General features: G+C 52.8%; 3 protein-coding genes across 14 annotated transcripts in view; 1 reads left to right on the top strand and 2 right to left on the bottom strand.

The window, feature by feature from the left end:
• The window catches only part of GPSM1 (G protein signaling modulator 1), a 64,504-nt gene extending 62,372 nt beyond the window's left edge, over positions 1-2,132 (top strand). For all 5 annotated transcript variants that reach the window (XM_050320015.1, XM_050320014.1, XM_050320018.1 and 2 more), the window contains one exon: positions 52-2,132. In XM_050320015.1, the coding sequence (XP_050175972.1) occupies positions 52-240 (189 nt within the window). In that variant the 3' untranslated portion in view covers positions 241-2,132. The remainder of the gene's footprint in view (positions 1-51) is intronic.
• A 3,098-nt stretch (positions 2,133-5,230) lies between these two features.
• Positions 5,231-6,937, bottom strand: DNLZ (DNL-type zinc finger). The gene is made up of 4 exons (XM_050320303.1): positions 6,797-6,937; positions 6,640-6,711; positions 6,156-6,295; positions 5,231-5,504 (listed from the first exon to the last, which is right to left on the bottom strand). Exons 1-4 carry the CDS (start codon positions 6,935-6,937, stop codon positions 5,333-5,335), a joined length of 525 nt encoding a protein of 174 aa, XP_050176260.1. The 3' UTR covers positions 5,231-5,332.
• Positions 6,938-7,034: 97 nt separating this feature from the next.
• Positions 7,035-14,919, bottom strand: CARD9 (caspase recruitment domain family member 9). Of its 8 annotated transcripts, none has more exons than XM_050319968.1 (12): positions 12,334-14,919; positions 11,787-11,924; positions 11,105-11,430; positions 10,836-11,015; positions 10,495-10,647; positions 10,144-10,272; positions 9,836-10,027; positions 9,537-9,578; positions 9,283-9,328; positions 8,280-8,347; positions 7,710-7,798; positions 7,035-7,483 (listed from the first exon to the last, which is right to left on the bottom strand). In XM_050319968.1, exons 1-12 carry the CDS (start codon positions 12,515-12,517, stop codon positions 7,387-7,389), a joined length of 1,644 nt encoding a protein of 547 aa, XP_050175925.1. In that variant the 5' UTR covers positions 12,518-14,919; the 3' UTR covers positions 7,035-7,386. The 8 variants fall into 8 exon arrangements, with proteins under 8 accessions (XP_050175925.1, XP_050175929.1, XP_050175932.1 ...); XM_050319972.1 differs by having other exon boundaries at positions 7,722-7,798; XM_050319975.1 differs by having other exon boundaries at positions 7,722-7,804; positions 8,280-8,350; positions 10,144-10,269.
• Positions 14,920-14,952: the final 33 nt, after the last annotated feature.

Below are 14,952 nucleotides of genomic sequence, written 5' to 3'. Positions count from 1 at the left end.
GCCCTCCCCTGTCATGCTGCCCCACCCTAACGCCCCTCTCCCCCCGTGCAGTCCTCCCGGATCGATGACCAGCGCTGTGCCCCCCCTGATTCCATCCCCCGCGGTCCCACCATGCCGGATGAAGACTTTTTCAGCCTCATCCAGCGTGTCCAGGCCAAGCGCATGGACGAGCAGCGGGTGGATTTGGCCTCAGCCCAGGAGGCGGCCGAGGAGGAGCAGCACAGGCCTGGTTCCAGCTAAGAACTGGGGTTTGGTCTGGGGGGGTTGTTTTGGCTTTTTTTGGGGTTTTTCTTTTTTTTTTTTTTTTTTTTTTTTTAAAGGAAAAGAAGCGTAGGTGGTTTCAAACCTGAGGGCTCCTGTGCTGCCACAGACTTGTCCCAGGAGCCGCCCCAGGGATGTGGGAGCTGCACCTCCCTCCTGTTGTTAGGGGAAGGCCCAATGGATGCGGGGCACAATTTTCAAACAAGGGGTTTTTTTAGGACACACGGCCCCTGTAACAGTGGACACGAGGGAAGGCTTTGGCAGCCCCTTTGCTGATCACCTAAAAACCCAGGAACTTGGAGGAGCCCAGAGGGGGTAGTTAACTCCAGCCTTGATGTCTTTTATTTCCACAACACTTTTAATTAAATGGGGGAAGGGAAGAGCACCTTTTCCATTTTGAAGTCCTCCTGTACTGCCTGCATCACGAGGTGACACAAATGACTCTGGATCCTTCCCTGGAACGTCTTCTCAGCTTTGTTCCTTCTACAGGAGAAAATAATCCCAAGTCTGAGGCCCCACCAGTCCTTTAAATCTTACCCCACCACAGCTGCATCGCAGTCCCACACACCTCAGAGTGTGTTTTAGGCTTGCTGAAGACTCTGCAGAGCCCTGGACACCCCCTGCTTACCCAGCCCTGGGCAGAGCTGTCCTGGGACCTCCTGGGCAGGAGCAAAGCCTCGCTCACTCCGAACTTTAGTGGGATTTGTCACCTCTGGAGCTCAGCCAGCTGTGCAGCCCCGGGCAGGGGCTGTGCCTGGGAAGGGGAAGGTCTCTGCTCGTGTGTTCAGCCCCCTGCACATGTGGGCAGCTCTGGTGCCACTGAGCTGAGGTCTCAGGCAGGTGAGGGTGCCTGAGGCAGAACCTGCGTGTGACAGGGACCTGCTTCGACAGCCAGCAGAGCTTTCTGCCCACAGCTTGTCCTTCCTCCCTTCTGTGTCCAACAGCAGCTCAAGATCATGGCTCTTCACCCTCCCATGTTTCCCCCAAACCAGTGCTGAGCTGCTCCTGGCAAGGCACCGTAGCTGTGCCCCACCTGTCTCCGATACCTGGAGCCTCAGGGGAGCCCCAGCCACATTTACTGTCATTCCTTCCCCTTTTGGACCAGCTGGAAAAGCTGGAGGTGGGAAGCAGGGACCTGACTTCAGGAGGTGCAGGATTTTCCCTCCTCTTGACCAGAGACTATCTCGGACTTCAGAAACTCCAGCACCGAGTTGTGCCGAAGCGGCGACGTTCCTGTAGAGAGTAAAACCAACACTTCCTGTTTGGAATGCGTTTGATGGAAACATTCCCAACCAGCAGTGAGATGTTTTTTTAGACCAGTGATGCTGCTCATGGGGCATTTTCCCTGCCTGCACTGACCATGTGGAGTGGTAGCTGCATTTTCCCTGCTACCTGGGAGCACTCACCTGCTGCACGGACCACTTGGCCAAGGCTGGGCCTCCTTCCTGGGGCCGGGCAGAGCTCTGGAGAAGGGAGAGGAGGAGCTGCCCCAGCCACCTTTGTACCAGCCAAGCTGGCATTTGTAAAAAAAGAAAACATTGATGATGATGATGATGACCTGACCAGCTGCAGGCTCGGGCCTGTGCAGCTCTCAGCCAGGTGGTGAACTGGAATCTGACCATTAAGCTTTCAGAGGTATTATTGAGGTATTATTTGCCATATACTTGAATGTATGAGCTTATTTATTTTTTACATGTGCATTTGCTAATGTCATTTTAATGGGGAATTTCCAACCCACAGGTACTTGTTTTTGTTTTTCTAAAAAATAATCTGCCAAATGGATTAATATATTAGAAATGAATACAGCTCAAGGGGAAGGAGTGTGGGGGGGGTTGTGCTTAATAAATATTTGTGTCTAAGCTTCAGTGCAATACTCATTTCCATTATTTCTTGGCTGACAGCAGGGCTAATCCTGACCCTTTGGAATGGGGATGGGGGTGGGTGGGGGGATCTCTGGTGAGAGACACCCCACATGTTAACAAAAGGGTGTGTGCACCCACCTACACTCCCCTTTACACTGAGAGCACACGGGTCTCGTGGCAGCAGCCCCTAATTCCAGCTCTGCCTGCCTTCCAGCATGGATGTGGCTGTGGAGGGAGGCTACAGAGCCCTGAGAATTCCCTGCCCAGGAGTTTCCAGGACGACAGGGCAGGCAGAGCAGCCCTGCATGGTGAGAAAAGACCCCTGGAAAAGGCCGAGGGAAGGCCAGGCCGTTCCTTTCAGGCCCTGCCTGTGTCGGTGCCGCCCCGGCGCCTGGCCCAGGGCTGAGCTGTCCCCCAGCAGCTGCCAGGGGAGCAGGGCAGCCAGGGCACTGCACAGCCCTGGCACCAGCCCTCAGAGAGGACACTTACACAGCAGCAGGCATGAGCAGGCTCTTGGACTGTGCTAGAAAGCAGCCTTGGGAGCAGCAGAGTTTGAATGTGAGGATAAAGCCAAGTCCCAGCTGGTCTTCCCACGCCTGGCTGAGCCGTGCTGGCCACTGCCAGCCCTGAGCAAAGATCCAGGAAGAGCCATCCTCATACCTCTGGGTGCCCCCCTGCAGTAGCTCTGTGCCAGAAGTCTCTGTGTGCAGGCTCAGGTTCCCAGGAGCAGATGCCATCCCTGGGGATGAGTGATGGGGTCTCCCCTCCTGTCTCCCCATCCTCAGCGCTGGGGAAGGCAGCACACGCTGGCTCGTCTGGAGGCACTGGCTGCCACTGAGTCTCCAGGGCAGCCCAGAGCCTGCTCTGCTGAACCCTTCCCTCTCCCACACCCCCAGAGCTCGATCCCAAGTCGGGAAGAGCTCTCCGATGGTGACACCCGCCGGAGAGCCGCGGGATTGCCGGGGCCGTGCGGTGCTGCTGCTGCAGCTGTGGAGTGAGGTACTCGGAGCAGAGGCTGTCCCTGGTGCAGGGCAGATCCTCTTCATGAAGAATTCCCAAAACCCATCAGAACACGAGATCCTGCCGTCTCCTACCCAGCCGAGGCACATGCAGGACAGGGCTGATGTTAGCCCTGGGGGAATTATTTTTTTCCTTATGGCCAAGTCACATCAGGGCTGTGATGTGATATCACTTCCCTCAGCCCTCCCCAGAACCTCACTGTGCTGCTGCTCCAGCCCTCACTGATATTCCTGAGCTGGAAAGGCTCTCAGCCCCACATGACCCCATTTCAGCCCCCTTTACTACCCCTGGTCCCAGAACCCAGTGCCCCTCATCTGACAGACTGGGCCCAGCACAGTCCTGCTCTGCTGGGTAAACACTGGCAGCACTACAGAGGCAGAAAATGAGGCAGTGTTTGCCCTTTTGCAGGAAAGCCCTTGTGGGACAGGATTCAGGAACAGGATCCATCCCTTTAACCACAGTGGAATGTGTCAAAGAACGTGCAAACAGCTTTGTTTGCTGCCCTTGGGACTGCTGCTTTGTTCCCCTGGAAATCACCACCTCCCCTCTGTGTCCCAAAGACTTACCCTGGTCAGCTGTGCCTCCAGTCTCTCCTCTGCTCCTTCAGTCTGTCTCCTGTTCCACTGGACCTTCACAGCACTTTTTCCCCATCTTGACACACCTCCAAGTTCAGGAGAAAAGCTGCTTCTCCCCACTCCCCATTTCTGGCTAAACCAAGCTCTGCTGGGCTTCCCCCAGACACACCTGTGTCCCCCCTCCAGAGCAAACCCACTGCCCTGGGACACAACATTTTTCAGAAAAACCCTCCTCAAAAGGGAGCACAAAATTCCTTTTTTTACCTGGAATCTCTGAGCAGCAGATTTTTTTTTTTGGCATTACATGCAAATTCCCTCATGTGATGTTGGCCTGAGCCTTCAGAGCAGCAGCAAGAACTGCCCCCTTCCCTGCTCAGAGCTGGGGGCTGCAGAGGCACCTGGTGCCAGAGGACACTTGGGACAAGGAAACACCAAAATCTAGGAATGGCCAACACAGCTTTTGCTCCATTTTTTACTATAACACAGTAAAAAACCCTAGCACCACCTTCCTGTAGCTGGAGCACAGTAACAGGTATGAAAGGTAAGGAAAACAGCCTAAAAAAAACAGGTTGTAAATGAGTTGTTTCCAAGGCAACACGGATCCTGCAACAGCTGCTCTGTTCCACCCCATCAAAGGCATCAGCACCATGGAAGCAGAATGCTGATTTTCAGATTAAAGGTAATAAAATCAGCACTTTTGCAGCAGTGCTAAGAGGTGCCAACAGCTCAGCACAGGGTGAGCACACAGCAGTGCTCTGAGGTGCAAGACTCCTGTTTCTCAGTTCTGCATCTCCCCAGCAGCTCTTGTTTCTGGATTTCACAGGGGCTGAGCACACACAAGCTGGCTGCTGAAGGTCCTGCCCCTGTTTCATCACTCTGAACTGACACATCAACTGACACGACAACTTTCCTGCTGCTCTGACCCAATACTGATATTGCAACACGTATAAAATTACTATGAACACTTCTGATGAAGGAAATGCATTCATACACACAATGTCCTCACTGAATCCTTGGCTGATTAAGGACCGTGAGCACCTCGACAAGACTGGCTGAGAGAAAGGGGTTTGCTCAGCCCCAGACACCAAGGCTGAGAGGGGTTTTACTGCCTCCTGTGCAAAGGACAGATGAAAGCAGTAAGAGCTGGTGATCTGACCCTCCTGTGGGACCATTTTGGCTTTGGAATTTGGGACTCACCTCCTCATGGTATCAACTGCCTCCTCTGCTCAGCTGCCATGGGATGCACCTCCACCAGCTCTGCAACACCTGGGAAGGGCAGGGGACATCCCTGAGACCTCCAGCTCCAGCTGCACCTTGCTGGGCCAAAATCACACAGACAAAGAATTTCTGGCTGCCTTCTGAGCAGGGAACAAAGCTGGGCTCTGGGCACTGCTGGAGAACTGAAAACGGCCTCAAAGTCAGCAAAACAAGTACCAGGAAAAACACCCACACCACCTCTAAAGACATCAGCTTGATCAAAGGCAAAGCTACACAAGACAAAGGCACAAGACAGAGAAAACCCCACATGAGTTTATTTTAAATACAGACTGTGGAAATCAGGGAATGAAGGTGAAGAGTCTCTTGGCACCAGTAGGACAACCCAAATCCCACGTGTCAGGTCTGTCCCTTGCTGCCAGCTTCTGGGGGGGCTTCCTTGCTGTCCCCCTCTGCCAGCTGACCTTGGGACTCGGGCTCTGCTGAGCTTTCCAGCAGCAATTCCAGAGCTTCCTCACCAGCCATACGTCTCACCTTCTCCCCTTTGGCTGCCAGGATCTCCTCGATATTCCTGGACAGCGATTTGAGAACCAACAGTGACACCCCAGCAAAGGCCCAGCACAGGTTCCCTCCTCCACTCTGCCCTCAGGATTGACTCCACGCAGTGAATCACAAGAGCATCACCATGGGATTCCTCAAGAACAAGTCTGGGAAGCAGAGAAAACCACCCAAACCTTCTGGGACTATTTTTACCCACTATGATCAATAATTTAGCAATTACAGCTAAACAGAAGCTTTTAAAGGTATCTCAGCAAGTTAGAAATCACGGGAATTCCACAGCAGATGAGTCCAACACGCTTGAAACACTTATCCAGGGAAACCCAGCAGTGATGTAGTAAAGACTGAGGGGAACAGAACCCCACAGGCAGCAATTCACCTGCTGCCACCAACAAAGATCCCTGTGCCCCCCACAGCTTCTGCTGCAGCTTCACACCATTATCTGGATCCTAGGCAGTGCCAGTCAAATTACAGGTGACTTAAAACCGACTCTGTGTGCTTTTAAGGAATCGGATGAAAGAGAATGACACCCAGCAAAACCTTTGTGTTTTTTTTCCTCTGAGCCAGATTTTAAAAGCATCATCACAGAAATGACATACGAGCTCAAGGAGGGTCCGGCTGCACCGCTGAGCGGGAGCTGAGCAGGATCCCTCGGCACACGCACCTCTTTCCCTGCAGGTCGGAGAACCAGCCCAGGTTGTCGGCGATGACGTGGTGGTTCCCGCAGCCGGGGCAGGTCACGATCACCACCCCGCGGTGGTAGGCGGCCTTCGAGATGGATTTGGACGAGCGCGTCTGGCACACCTGGAAAGCAAGAGCGGATTTGGTGAGCGCGGGAACTGCAGCTCCTGGGCCACACTGTACGCGAGTAAAACTTGCTCTCCGACACCTCGAACCATCCCAAGCGCCTCGCTGCCCTGAGCGCAGCCGGGCGGGGTTTCACTGCTCTCCGTGCCTCGCTGAGGAGGGGGATCCTCAGCGATGCTCACAAGACCCCCAACATCCTCCTCGCACGAGGGGGCGGGACTGGAAACCTCCAGAGGGCTCTTCCAGCCTGAGTTAGTCTGTGACTGCAAGTTTAGAACCACAAGCAAGCAGCTACACCGGCAGCCCCCCCCGGCTCTGTCCCTCACAACCCCCCAGCCCACCTTGCAGGTGAACACCAGGCGATAGTGCTTGGAGGGCGGCGGACCCGGGGCGGTGCAGAGCGGGCGGGCCGGACCCCGGAGGCGGCTCTGGGGCGGTGCAGAGCGGGCGGGCCGGGCCCCAGGGCGGCTCTGGGGCGGTGCAGAGCGGGCGGGCCGGGCCCCAGGGCGGCTCTGGGGCGGTGCAGAGCGGGCGGGGCGGTGTCGGAGCTGCCCCGGGCCCGGGCGGGGGGCGGCAGGGCCGCCATGGCGGCGCCTCCCGGGGCAGAGCCCTCAGCGCGGCCCGCGCCACGCGCCGCATCGCACCGCGCCTGCGCCACGGGGGGCGGGGGCTGAGGCGCCGGCGGCCATGTTGGATTCGGGCACCGCCAGGGACCCGCCATCAATTAACCCTTTAATTAACCCTTTAATTAACCGCAGCTCAGCCCCGGGCACTGCCACAGATATTTAATGGTGTTTATTAACCCATAAGAGAGATAGAAGAGGGGCTGTCAAGAGGCAGAAGCAACGAGTTGGAAAAGACCTCTTGAGAACGCGGAGTCCAAACCTTTGGCTCGGATCGGCCTTTCACGCGTTAACTTTTCGCGAATGCTGGGGTGGACGGTTTTAAAATCGAAATAGTCCACGAAAGAGGCTCAGCCACCCCAGCACAGGCTAGGTTTTCCTCGCAGGTTGGCTCCTGCACTCAGGAGCTGAGGGTGTCCCCGTTGTCCCTCATTCCAGAGCCCTCAGTGTCCTCACTGTCCCCGCTCAGGAGCCCTCGGTGTCGGTGTTGTCGCTGCCCGTGGTGTTCTCCCAGTCGGCCTCGTGGTGCCGGTCCTTTGGCACCCTCCTCATGGCTCTTTTTCTGCAAAACAAGACCGGTCGTGTCATTTTTAGAAAGGTGTTTTCTGCAGACAAGCAGCATTTCAACGCTTTGGGGAGGTTTAGTATGTATTAGTCCAGTTTGTGTTTCATTTTATGGCCTCCCTGGCTCAGGTTTGGGGGCAGGGGATGGACAGGAAAGAGGAAACAGATATAAAAAAAGATACTAAGTTAGGCCACACAGGTATTCCGAGGTTAGTCCTGCTTACTGCAACGCACACCTTCGGTAGCGCTCAAAGCAATCCTTCATCCTCTTCCTCTCCTTTTCTGCCAGTTCCTCGCTGGCCAAGCCACACTCCTTGAATTAAAAAAAAAAAAAAAAAAATTAACTGGATTAATCCAAACATCAGATCAGTGTTAGCACCACATAGCTGCCTGCAGAATGGAATGCAGTAGATTGGTTTCTGGGCTGTCCCTTCATGTGTGTGCAGGATGGGAATACCTCTGCCTCACAGAGTTTTAGCATATTTATTCCCTCACATCTGTAAATCTGGGATTCTGTTTCCTGTACAAACAGTAATGCTGCAGTCAATTAGACTGGAAAACGTCCACACCCAGAGATGAAAGATAGAAAGTAACTGGGAGAAGTTTCTATGCACAAATGGAGAAATAACCACAAGTTCTGCTGTTCAGAGCTCACCCTTTCTGGAGGGTGAATTCTGCACTAAGTGCTCAGATTTTGGAAAAGCTGACAAAGCTTTCTCAAACCTGGTAAATCCATCATTAATGAGAACATGAAAGACCACAAACCCCAGAGGGGCCCACGAAGATTCCCTTACACTGGGTGACTTTGGGGGCAGATTGTCCTCTCCAGGGCTGAGCTGCTGGTTTGGTCCTTCAGGGCAATCTTCGGAGAGATGGAAAAAAATCACAGCTTTAGTCAGAGTTGCCATTGTGAAATAACTTCTCCGTCCACCAGTTCTTCAAACTGTGATGTAACTGCACAGAGTCCTCAGCAGAACTGAAACCAAGCCCAAAATGCCAGGACTTGGCCCTGTGATCAGTGCAGAGTCACTTCTCATTTTACTTGAGCCCTGAGTCTTGCTCAGATGGTGGAGTTCCCCACATTCTGCTTATGCAGGAGCAAAACAAACTTTTACCAAGCAACACCTCTGCTCAGCATCATTAAAGAAATAATACTCATATTAGAGGTCACCATGAGAAACATGTTAATTATTATTTTAAGTGTAATTTATCCCTGTTCCCCAAGTTGTGCATATCAAGGCACTTCACATCAGACCATATTTTGGTGAAACTCCTTATGTAGTGACCAGGTGTCATGATACATATTTTTGAACTGAGCAAGTCAGAATAATGAAAATTTTTTTGGATCAGTGTTGTTAAGCTTTTGTAAATAATCTCCCCTCTCAGTGAATGAACAGATCATTTAGATCTTCCAGGAGGTCAAACCAGAAAATTTCTTCTACTGTGCCAGTTTTCTCCCTTTCTCAACCTGTTTCAAAAGAGATTTTCCAGTTCTAAGAGGAGCCTATTAATTCCTTTCCACACTGCTGAATCATTTCCACTGGGGATGCCACAGAAACAGAACCAGTGACAGCACTCACCACCTGGTTCTGCTTTTAGGAAAACAACCTGCAACATAAAAGGGAAGAGGGGAGGGAAGAATCCCTGGAGAAAGCCACATGGTCCAGCTGAAGGATGTTTGTTCTGTTCTGTGAGCAGCTAAAAATAAAACCCCAGAAATGTCTTCTCATTTCCCTTTGAAACACTGGACCATCCTCTCCAGAATTCTACCCAGTGTTTTCCCAAGTAAAGCCTTACTTTTAGTGGGCTGTGCATCTTCATCCAGGTGACTGTGAAGGGTGAGCTGTGGGACAGAAACAGAGGAAGAATGTGAGAACTGTCCCTCAGTCTGCAGGGAGAGAGACAGGAATACAAGAAAGGCTTAGAACAGCCTTTCCCTGGTGCCTGAGCCATGGATTGGAAACTGCTGATCCTTGGGGAACTGAGCACGAGTGAGAAAAATGAAACCATCCCAAAAGAAAGTGAAAGGCAAACAAGGCAACCCTACTCACTTCCTGGGAATCTCTGGAGGACGTGTCATCCAGGTCAGAGGTCTGAAACAAAACCAGTAGAAATTAAGCATTCCTCATGCTCCAAACACAAACACAGCATCAGCCCACCCTATCCATGCCTGGAACTAAGGTCAGGTCACGGGAACCATCGTGTCTTTCATTGCCTAAACTCGGCATTTGGTTTTATTTAATTTCAGTGGCTCCCCAGGCAGGGGGTCCCTGGAGCTCTCCAGGTTGCAAAGGCCTCGGAAGAGCCACGCTCTGGCTTCCCAATCCCACCCCAGGGATCACAGTCCTACCGGGGTGGGCAGCTCCAGTTGCAACCTTTTCAGCTTGGCCTCGGTGGCCAGCAGCTGGCTCTCCTTTTGGAAGAGCTGCAGCTGCATCTCGTCACATCTCTCCCCCAGCTCCCGGATCTGCTTGCGGTGCGTGTCCCTCTCCACCAGGTTCTTGGAGTACTGCAGGTGGAACTGCTCCCGGGTCAGGAGAGCCTGGGGAGAGGGACAACACATGCCATGTCAACAGCAGCACAGTCAGGGTTACGTATCTGCCGACTTTGGGCAGCAGAGCAGGGACGAGCAGCATTCCATGAGGAATGTCCTATCACCTGGTCTCTTTCTGCGGCCACTTCCTCCATCTGCTGCAGAACAGCTTCAATCCGTTTTTTATACATCTGGGAGTCCCTCCTCAGGGATGTGCACTGCAGTTCAAGCATCTCTTTTTCCTCTGCATACTGCTGAGACAAGGTCAGAAAGCACCTGGCTGTGGGCAAAGCCTGAGCCAGGCTGGCACCACTCCTGCTCTGTGCCACCTCCACAGCCTGAGCCACCAGGAATGCTAAAATACAGATCCTACAATAGGATTGCTCTGAGCAGCTGCTCTGCTCCACAGGCAGGAGGTGTTCAGCTGCCTGTCTCCCAGCAGGCCCCTGAGGAGGAGTTCGTCCTGCAGCACCTACTTTGTCCTGGAGCGCCCTGGCTCGGCGCAGCTCCTTGCGCAGGCTGTAAATGGTGTTCACCAGCTCCCGCCGTTCCTCCAGGACCTGCCTGCAGTCACCCTCCAGAGCCTCCTTGGAGAGGCTCTTCTCCAAATTCTGTTCCCTGGCAACCTGCTGGACAAAGGAAGAAGTGAGATACAGCCACCACCTAACTCCACATCAACTCTCTCCCCCTCTGCAGTGCTCTACTTGACTTGGGAGAACAAGGACACAGCTGACCCACGGAATACACAGCCTCATCACTTCCCTGGCTGCCACAAATAACCACTTCTCACAAATCCACATTCAACCACGCCACCAACCTGGAGAGTGTTCTCCAGCTCCTGGTTCTTGGCCAAGAGCAGCTCCTTCTCCTGCTGGATCTCCCACACCACCTCGTGGCTGGGGCGCTGCTCTATGGCGTGTTTGAGCTTCATGGTGTGCTTTCTCTCCAGCTTGCAGTCGTCCTCAGCCTTCATGAGGCTGTGCTTCAAGTGGTCAATCTGTGAGAAGGTTCAAAGACAAGTCAGGTGCTCAGCCCATCCTTCCAGGGCTCAGGTAAGAGGGGGGAAGCTGGAGACACGTGACTGACCTCCAGGATCAGGTCCCTGTTCCTCATGAGGGCCGCGCTCTTCTCCTCGCTCTGCTTGGCGAAGCTCAAGGCCAGGTTGTAGTTCTCGTCCTTGCACTTCCTCAGCTCCCTGCTCAGGCTGTCCCTCTCCTCCTTCATCCTCTGGGCGCGCTCCTGGTGCTTTCGGAGCAGGCTGTCCCTCACCCACATCTCCCTGATGGTGTCCTCCTTGCTGTGCAGCCACACCGTCAGCTCCTGGGCCCTGCGCCGCTCCTCCTGCACCGCGCTCTGCAGCTTCATGATCTCGTTCATCAGCAGCTGGCTCAGGCCTGATTCCCCAGCAGTGTCTGTTTGGGGGGCAGGAGTCAGCCCTGCTGTCCTGGCTGCTCCCAGGCACACACACAGCTCAGCTTCCCCCCACTTCCCACTGCAGCTCGGGACCAGCCCATGCCAACCCCGAACCTGTGTGATCGGGTTATCCCCTGCTCTGTGCCCTCCTGCACCACAGTGCCACTGACAGAACAGGCAGAAAGAATTGATCCCTCTGCTTCCTTCTCCACCTTCCTCCCAGTCCAGCCTCTGACACCAGGGCTGTTCTTCCCAGAACCCTCCCAAAGCACACAGAGGGAGCAAGGCAGGGAGTGCTCCCAACTCTGCACAGCAACACCAAAGGAAGAGCGGTTTTGAAGAACACAAACAGTACCTATAATCATAGAGAAAACCCTGCTGGGCTCCTTGCCAGTTATTTTCTTATACAGCTGTGGATAATAAAGCTCAAGACTCTCCATGAAGGCCTCAAAGCCCTTGTGTCCTGTTCGCTGAAGAATGTCCAGAAGAACTCCTGAAAGAATGGCAACAGGAGGTTCTGTTCAGTTACTCATCTCTTCACCTATTTCTAACATAACAAAAATGGCTCCACTTTCTCCACGTACAGAAATCCCTGGGATTAAATCACAGAATCACAGAATCAGGTTGAAAAGGAGCTCTGAGATTATTAAGTCCAATTTCTGACCAAACACCACCTTGCCAACAAGACCAGAGCACTGAGTGCCACATCCAGTCTGTCCTTTAACATCTCTGGGCACGGTGATACCACCACCTCCCTGGGCAGCCCTTCCAGTGCCTTAATTCCCCAGAAAATCCCAAACCAACTGCCCAGTGACTACACAGGAGTCTTTGAATTGTTCCAACCTGCTCCCAGCAGAGCACAGGAGCACCCGGGGAGCCAAAGGCCGCCCTCAGCCACCCACCTGCCTTCCGCTTGCGCATGACCAGGCTGGGGTCGTTGAGGACCTGCTCCTCGTCATCAGGGCTGAGCACTTTGCACTGCCGGAGGTAGGGGGTGATGCGGGAGGGGTCGATGACGGAGATCAGCTTCACTCGGAAGTTCTCCAGGTTGTTCCAGCAGGTCTCGTCGTTGTCCTCCTCCAGCATGGCAGGGGGGAGGAGTGTCAGTGAGCGGCGCTGTCCTGGCTGCGAAACGACGCCCAGAAAACAAACGAGCAGACTCAGCCTCCCGGAGCGTGGTGGAAAAGCCAAGGGTGAGGATGGAAAAGTGTCCTTTAGGCACAGGAGCACATCTGCCACGTGCTGGCAAATCACCCGTGGGACGGTCACACCTCACACAAAGCGAGGTCCCGGAGTGGAGGCAGCGGCAGCTGAGGGTGGTGCCAGTGCTGCTGCCACAGCTGGGGAGAAATTCTCAGAAAACAGAAGTCACCAAAGCTCAAGGAACCTCCTTCCAAGCAGCTGAACAGCTCCCAGAGCTCACTGCAACAGGAAAGGAAAACTATTTAGGAACAGACTTAGTGGGGATAGGCAAGTCATGGAGAGCCCTGAGAACAAAGGAAAATCCAACCAGCTCTAGATTCCCGACAGCTATCCCAAGAAAGCGCTGTCAGATCTCACTAACAAACATTCCCCTGCGTCCTCCAGGACATCCCACCTCACACATCTGCAGCTTCAGCAATTTATGGTCACAAACACCAGCAGATTACAGGAGATGCATTTCTCTGTTGCTAAACCCATTATTGCCTCAGAGCTGTAAAATGTATTTTTCCCTGTTAACACGAGCCATTCTGTATTCCACGGACCAACCTGAGCCTGTGCAGTCACAAAAACCTCCTGGTTTCTTCTCCTGAGTCCTGGCTCTGAGAAAACTTGTCCTGGGTGCAGCCTCCCTTTATATTCTGGACAGAGCAAAGATCATCCCAGGAGCAAAACTAGTTTGAGAAAAGGGGAAACTACTCAGCTGTACTCTAAGACGGGAAATGGAGGGGAAAAAAAAGAGATAAATAAAAAAGGGGAAGCCAGAATGGGTGTTGGGGAGGAGAAAAATGGTGGTGGTGTCGTGAGTCAGCAGCAAAACACACACAGTGATTTTGGACTCATTCTGGCTTCATTTCCCATCTGCCCCACTGAACTACCTGCTGGGGTCCAGAGAGATTCCTTGGGCAGTGGTCAGAAAGACTTAAAAAAAAAACCCAACCACTAAAAAGAATGAAAGTCACAGGCATAGGTCTGTGCAGATGATTTCAGAGGATTAAAACCAGCCACAAAATTAGAAGGAAGAGGCTCTTCAAAGGCCTATCCTTCCAGCTGTCAACATCTCTGTCCAGGAAAGCAGGTGGCAGCAAGGACTCAGTTTAGAGTTGTGCTGAAAAGGACGATTTCCATAATGATGCCTCTAATTTTGGATGTCCTTAAGCTTCGAGCATAATTGTGACAACTCAGTGCTGTGAGGGGAAAGGGAGTCAAGCCTTGGCAAAGAGAGGAACATAACCCACGATCCCCAAATTACAGGCTGGGGCTGTAACTGCAGTGAAAGCAGCAGCACAGAAAGCAGCACAGTGATGATGCTGAGCATCAACACAAGACCTGTGCCTGCCTCCCCCTCTTCCCACAGTCCTGGAGATGTAGCTGAGACAAGGACTCTGTTAAAAAAGCCTGGAGAACACACAGGCTCTGATGCCATGGCAGCGTGACACATCTTCCATTAGCTTCCCACTCCGCTCTTTGTTCTGCTTTCTAAGTTTGTGGAGAGTTTTTCCATGTTATCATCAGGAGTGGGGCAGAGATGCTCAGAGATTCTTTCAGGCTGTGACTGTTGGTAGGCATTAAATTAGCTTTACATTAAAAGAAAGTACAGTCCCTGTGTCAGCTGTGCCCTTGCTGAAGGCAATCACTGGCTGCTAATTGACCAATCTAAACCTGGGAGGTTTTGTTCTATAGTGGCACATCAGTTTAATCCTGAAAAAGGACAAAGGCAGCTGCTTCTTGAACAGTTTTTCCACAAACAGTTTACAAGGGCACCTTCTGAGTGGCATTTAATAGAGGACAACAGTCATTCAGAGCACAGGTCACCATAACAGCCTGTGAACAGCCCCCAGAACTGCTTCTGAGCCAGATGAATTTCTTGGAAAAACGTCATCTACACTGGCTTATGGAAAATAGAGCCCATTGCAAGAGGAAAGCCACTCCACAATCATTCCAATCACTCCAGAATGTCAACACCAAATTACAGCAGCATTGGCACCCACTGTCCCCCTGACCTCTGCCTGAAGGGCCCTTGTGGAAGGGTTGGAACTCACAGAACTCATCACCACACTCAGGGCAAGCTCAGTCAGTGCAGTGCAACGAAGGTTTCTGCAGCATTTTCCATCTAGTTTTGATCAGCTTTGCCTCAGCTAACCTTGCACCTCTCGGGGAGACAGAAATTGCTGGTTTATAAATGAAGAAACAAGTTGTTGTTGAGTGATTTGCTGATGTCTCTACAGGGCAGGCTGTGGAAGAACCAAGAAAGAATCCAAGCTGAATTCAATCCTTTTTAGCCACATGAATATTCATTTTCCACAGTCTCCCTGGTTTTC

The sequence above is a fragment of the Myiozetetes cayanensis genome, unplaced genomic scaffold (genome assembly GCF_022539395.1).
Source record: "Myiozetetes cayanensis isolate MyiCay16 unplaced genomic scaffold, myiCay2020 scf23, whole genome shotgun sequence".
Lineage (NCBI taxonomy): Eukaryota > Metazoa > Chordata > Aves > Passeriformes > Tyrannidae > Myiozetetes > Myiozetetes cayanensis.
This window is presented reverse-complemented; position numbering and strand designations above follow the sequence as displayed.

Coding starts and splice junctions, on each gene's coding strand:
- CARD9 (XM_050319968.1), bottom strand. CDS start 12,517: ATGCTGGAGGAGGACAACGACGAGACCTGCTGGAACAACCTGGAGAAC. Junction 11,431..11,786: donor GGTTTTCTCTATGATTATAG/GTACTGTTTGTG, acceptor CCCCCCAAACAG/ACACTGCTGGGGAATCAGGC. Junction 10,648..10,835: donor AGCTGGAGAACACTCTCCAG/GTTGGTGGCGTG, acceptor TCCTTTGTCCAG/CAGGTTGCCAGGGAACAGAA.
- DNLZ (XM_050320303.1), bottom strand. CDS start 6,937: ATGCGGCGCGTGGCGCGGGCCGCGCTGAGGGCTCTGCCCCGGGAGGCG. Junction 6,296..6,639: donor GCCTGGTGTTCACCTGCAAG/GTGGGCTGGGGG, acceptor CTTGCTTTCCAG/GTGTGCCAGACGCGCTCGTC. Junction 5,505..6,155: donor TCCGACCTGCAGGGAAAGAG/GTGCGTGTGCCG, acceptor ATCGCTGTCCAG/GAATATCGAGGAGATCCTGG.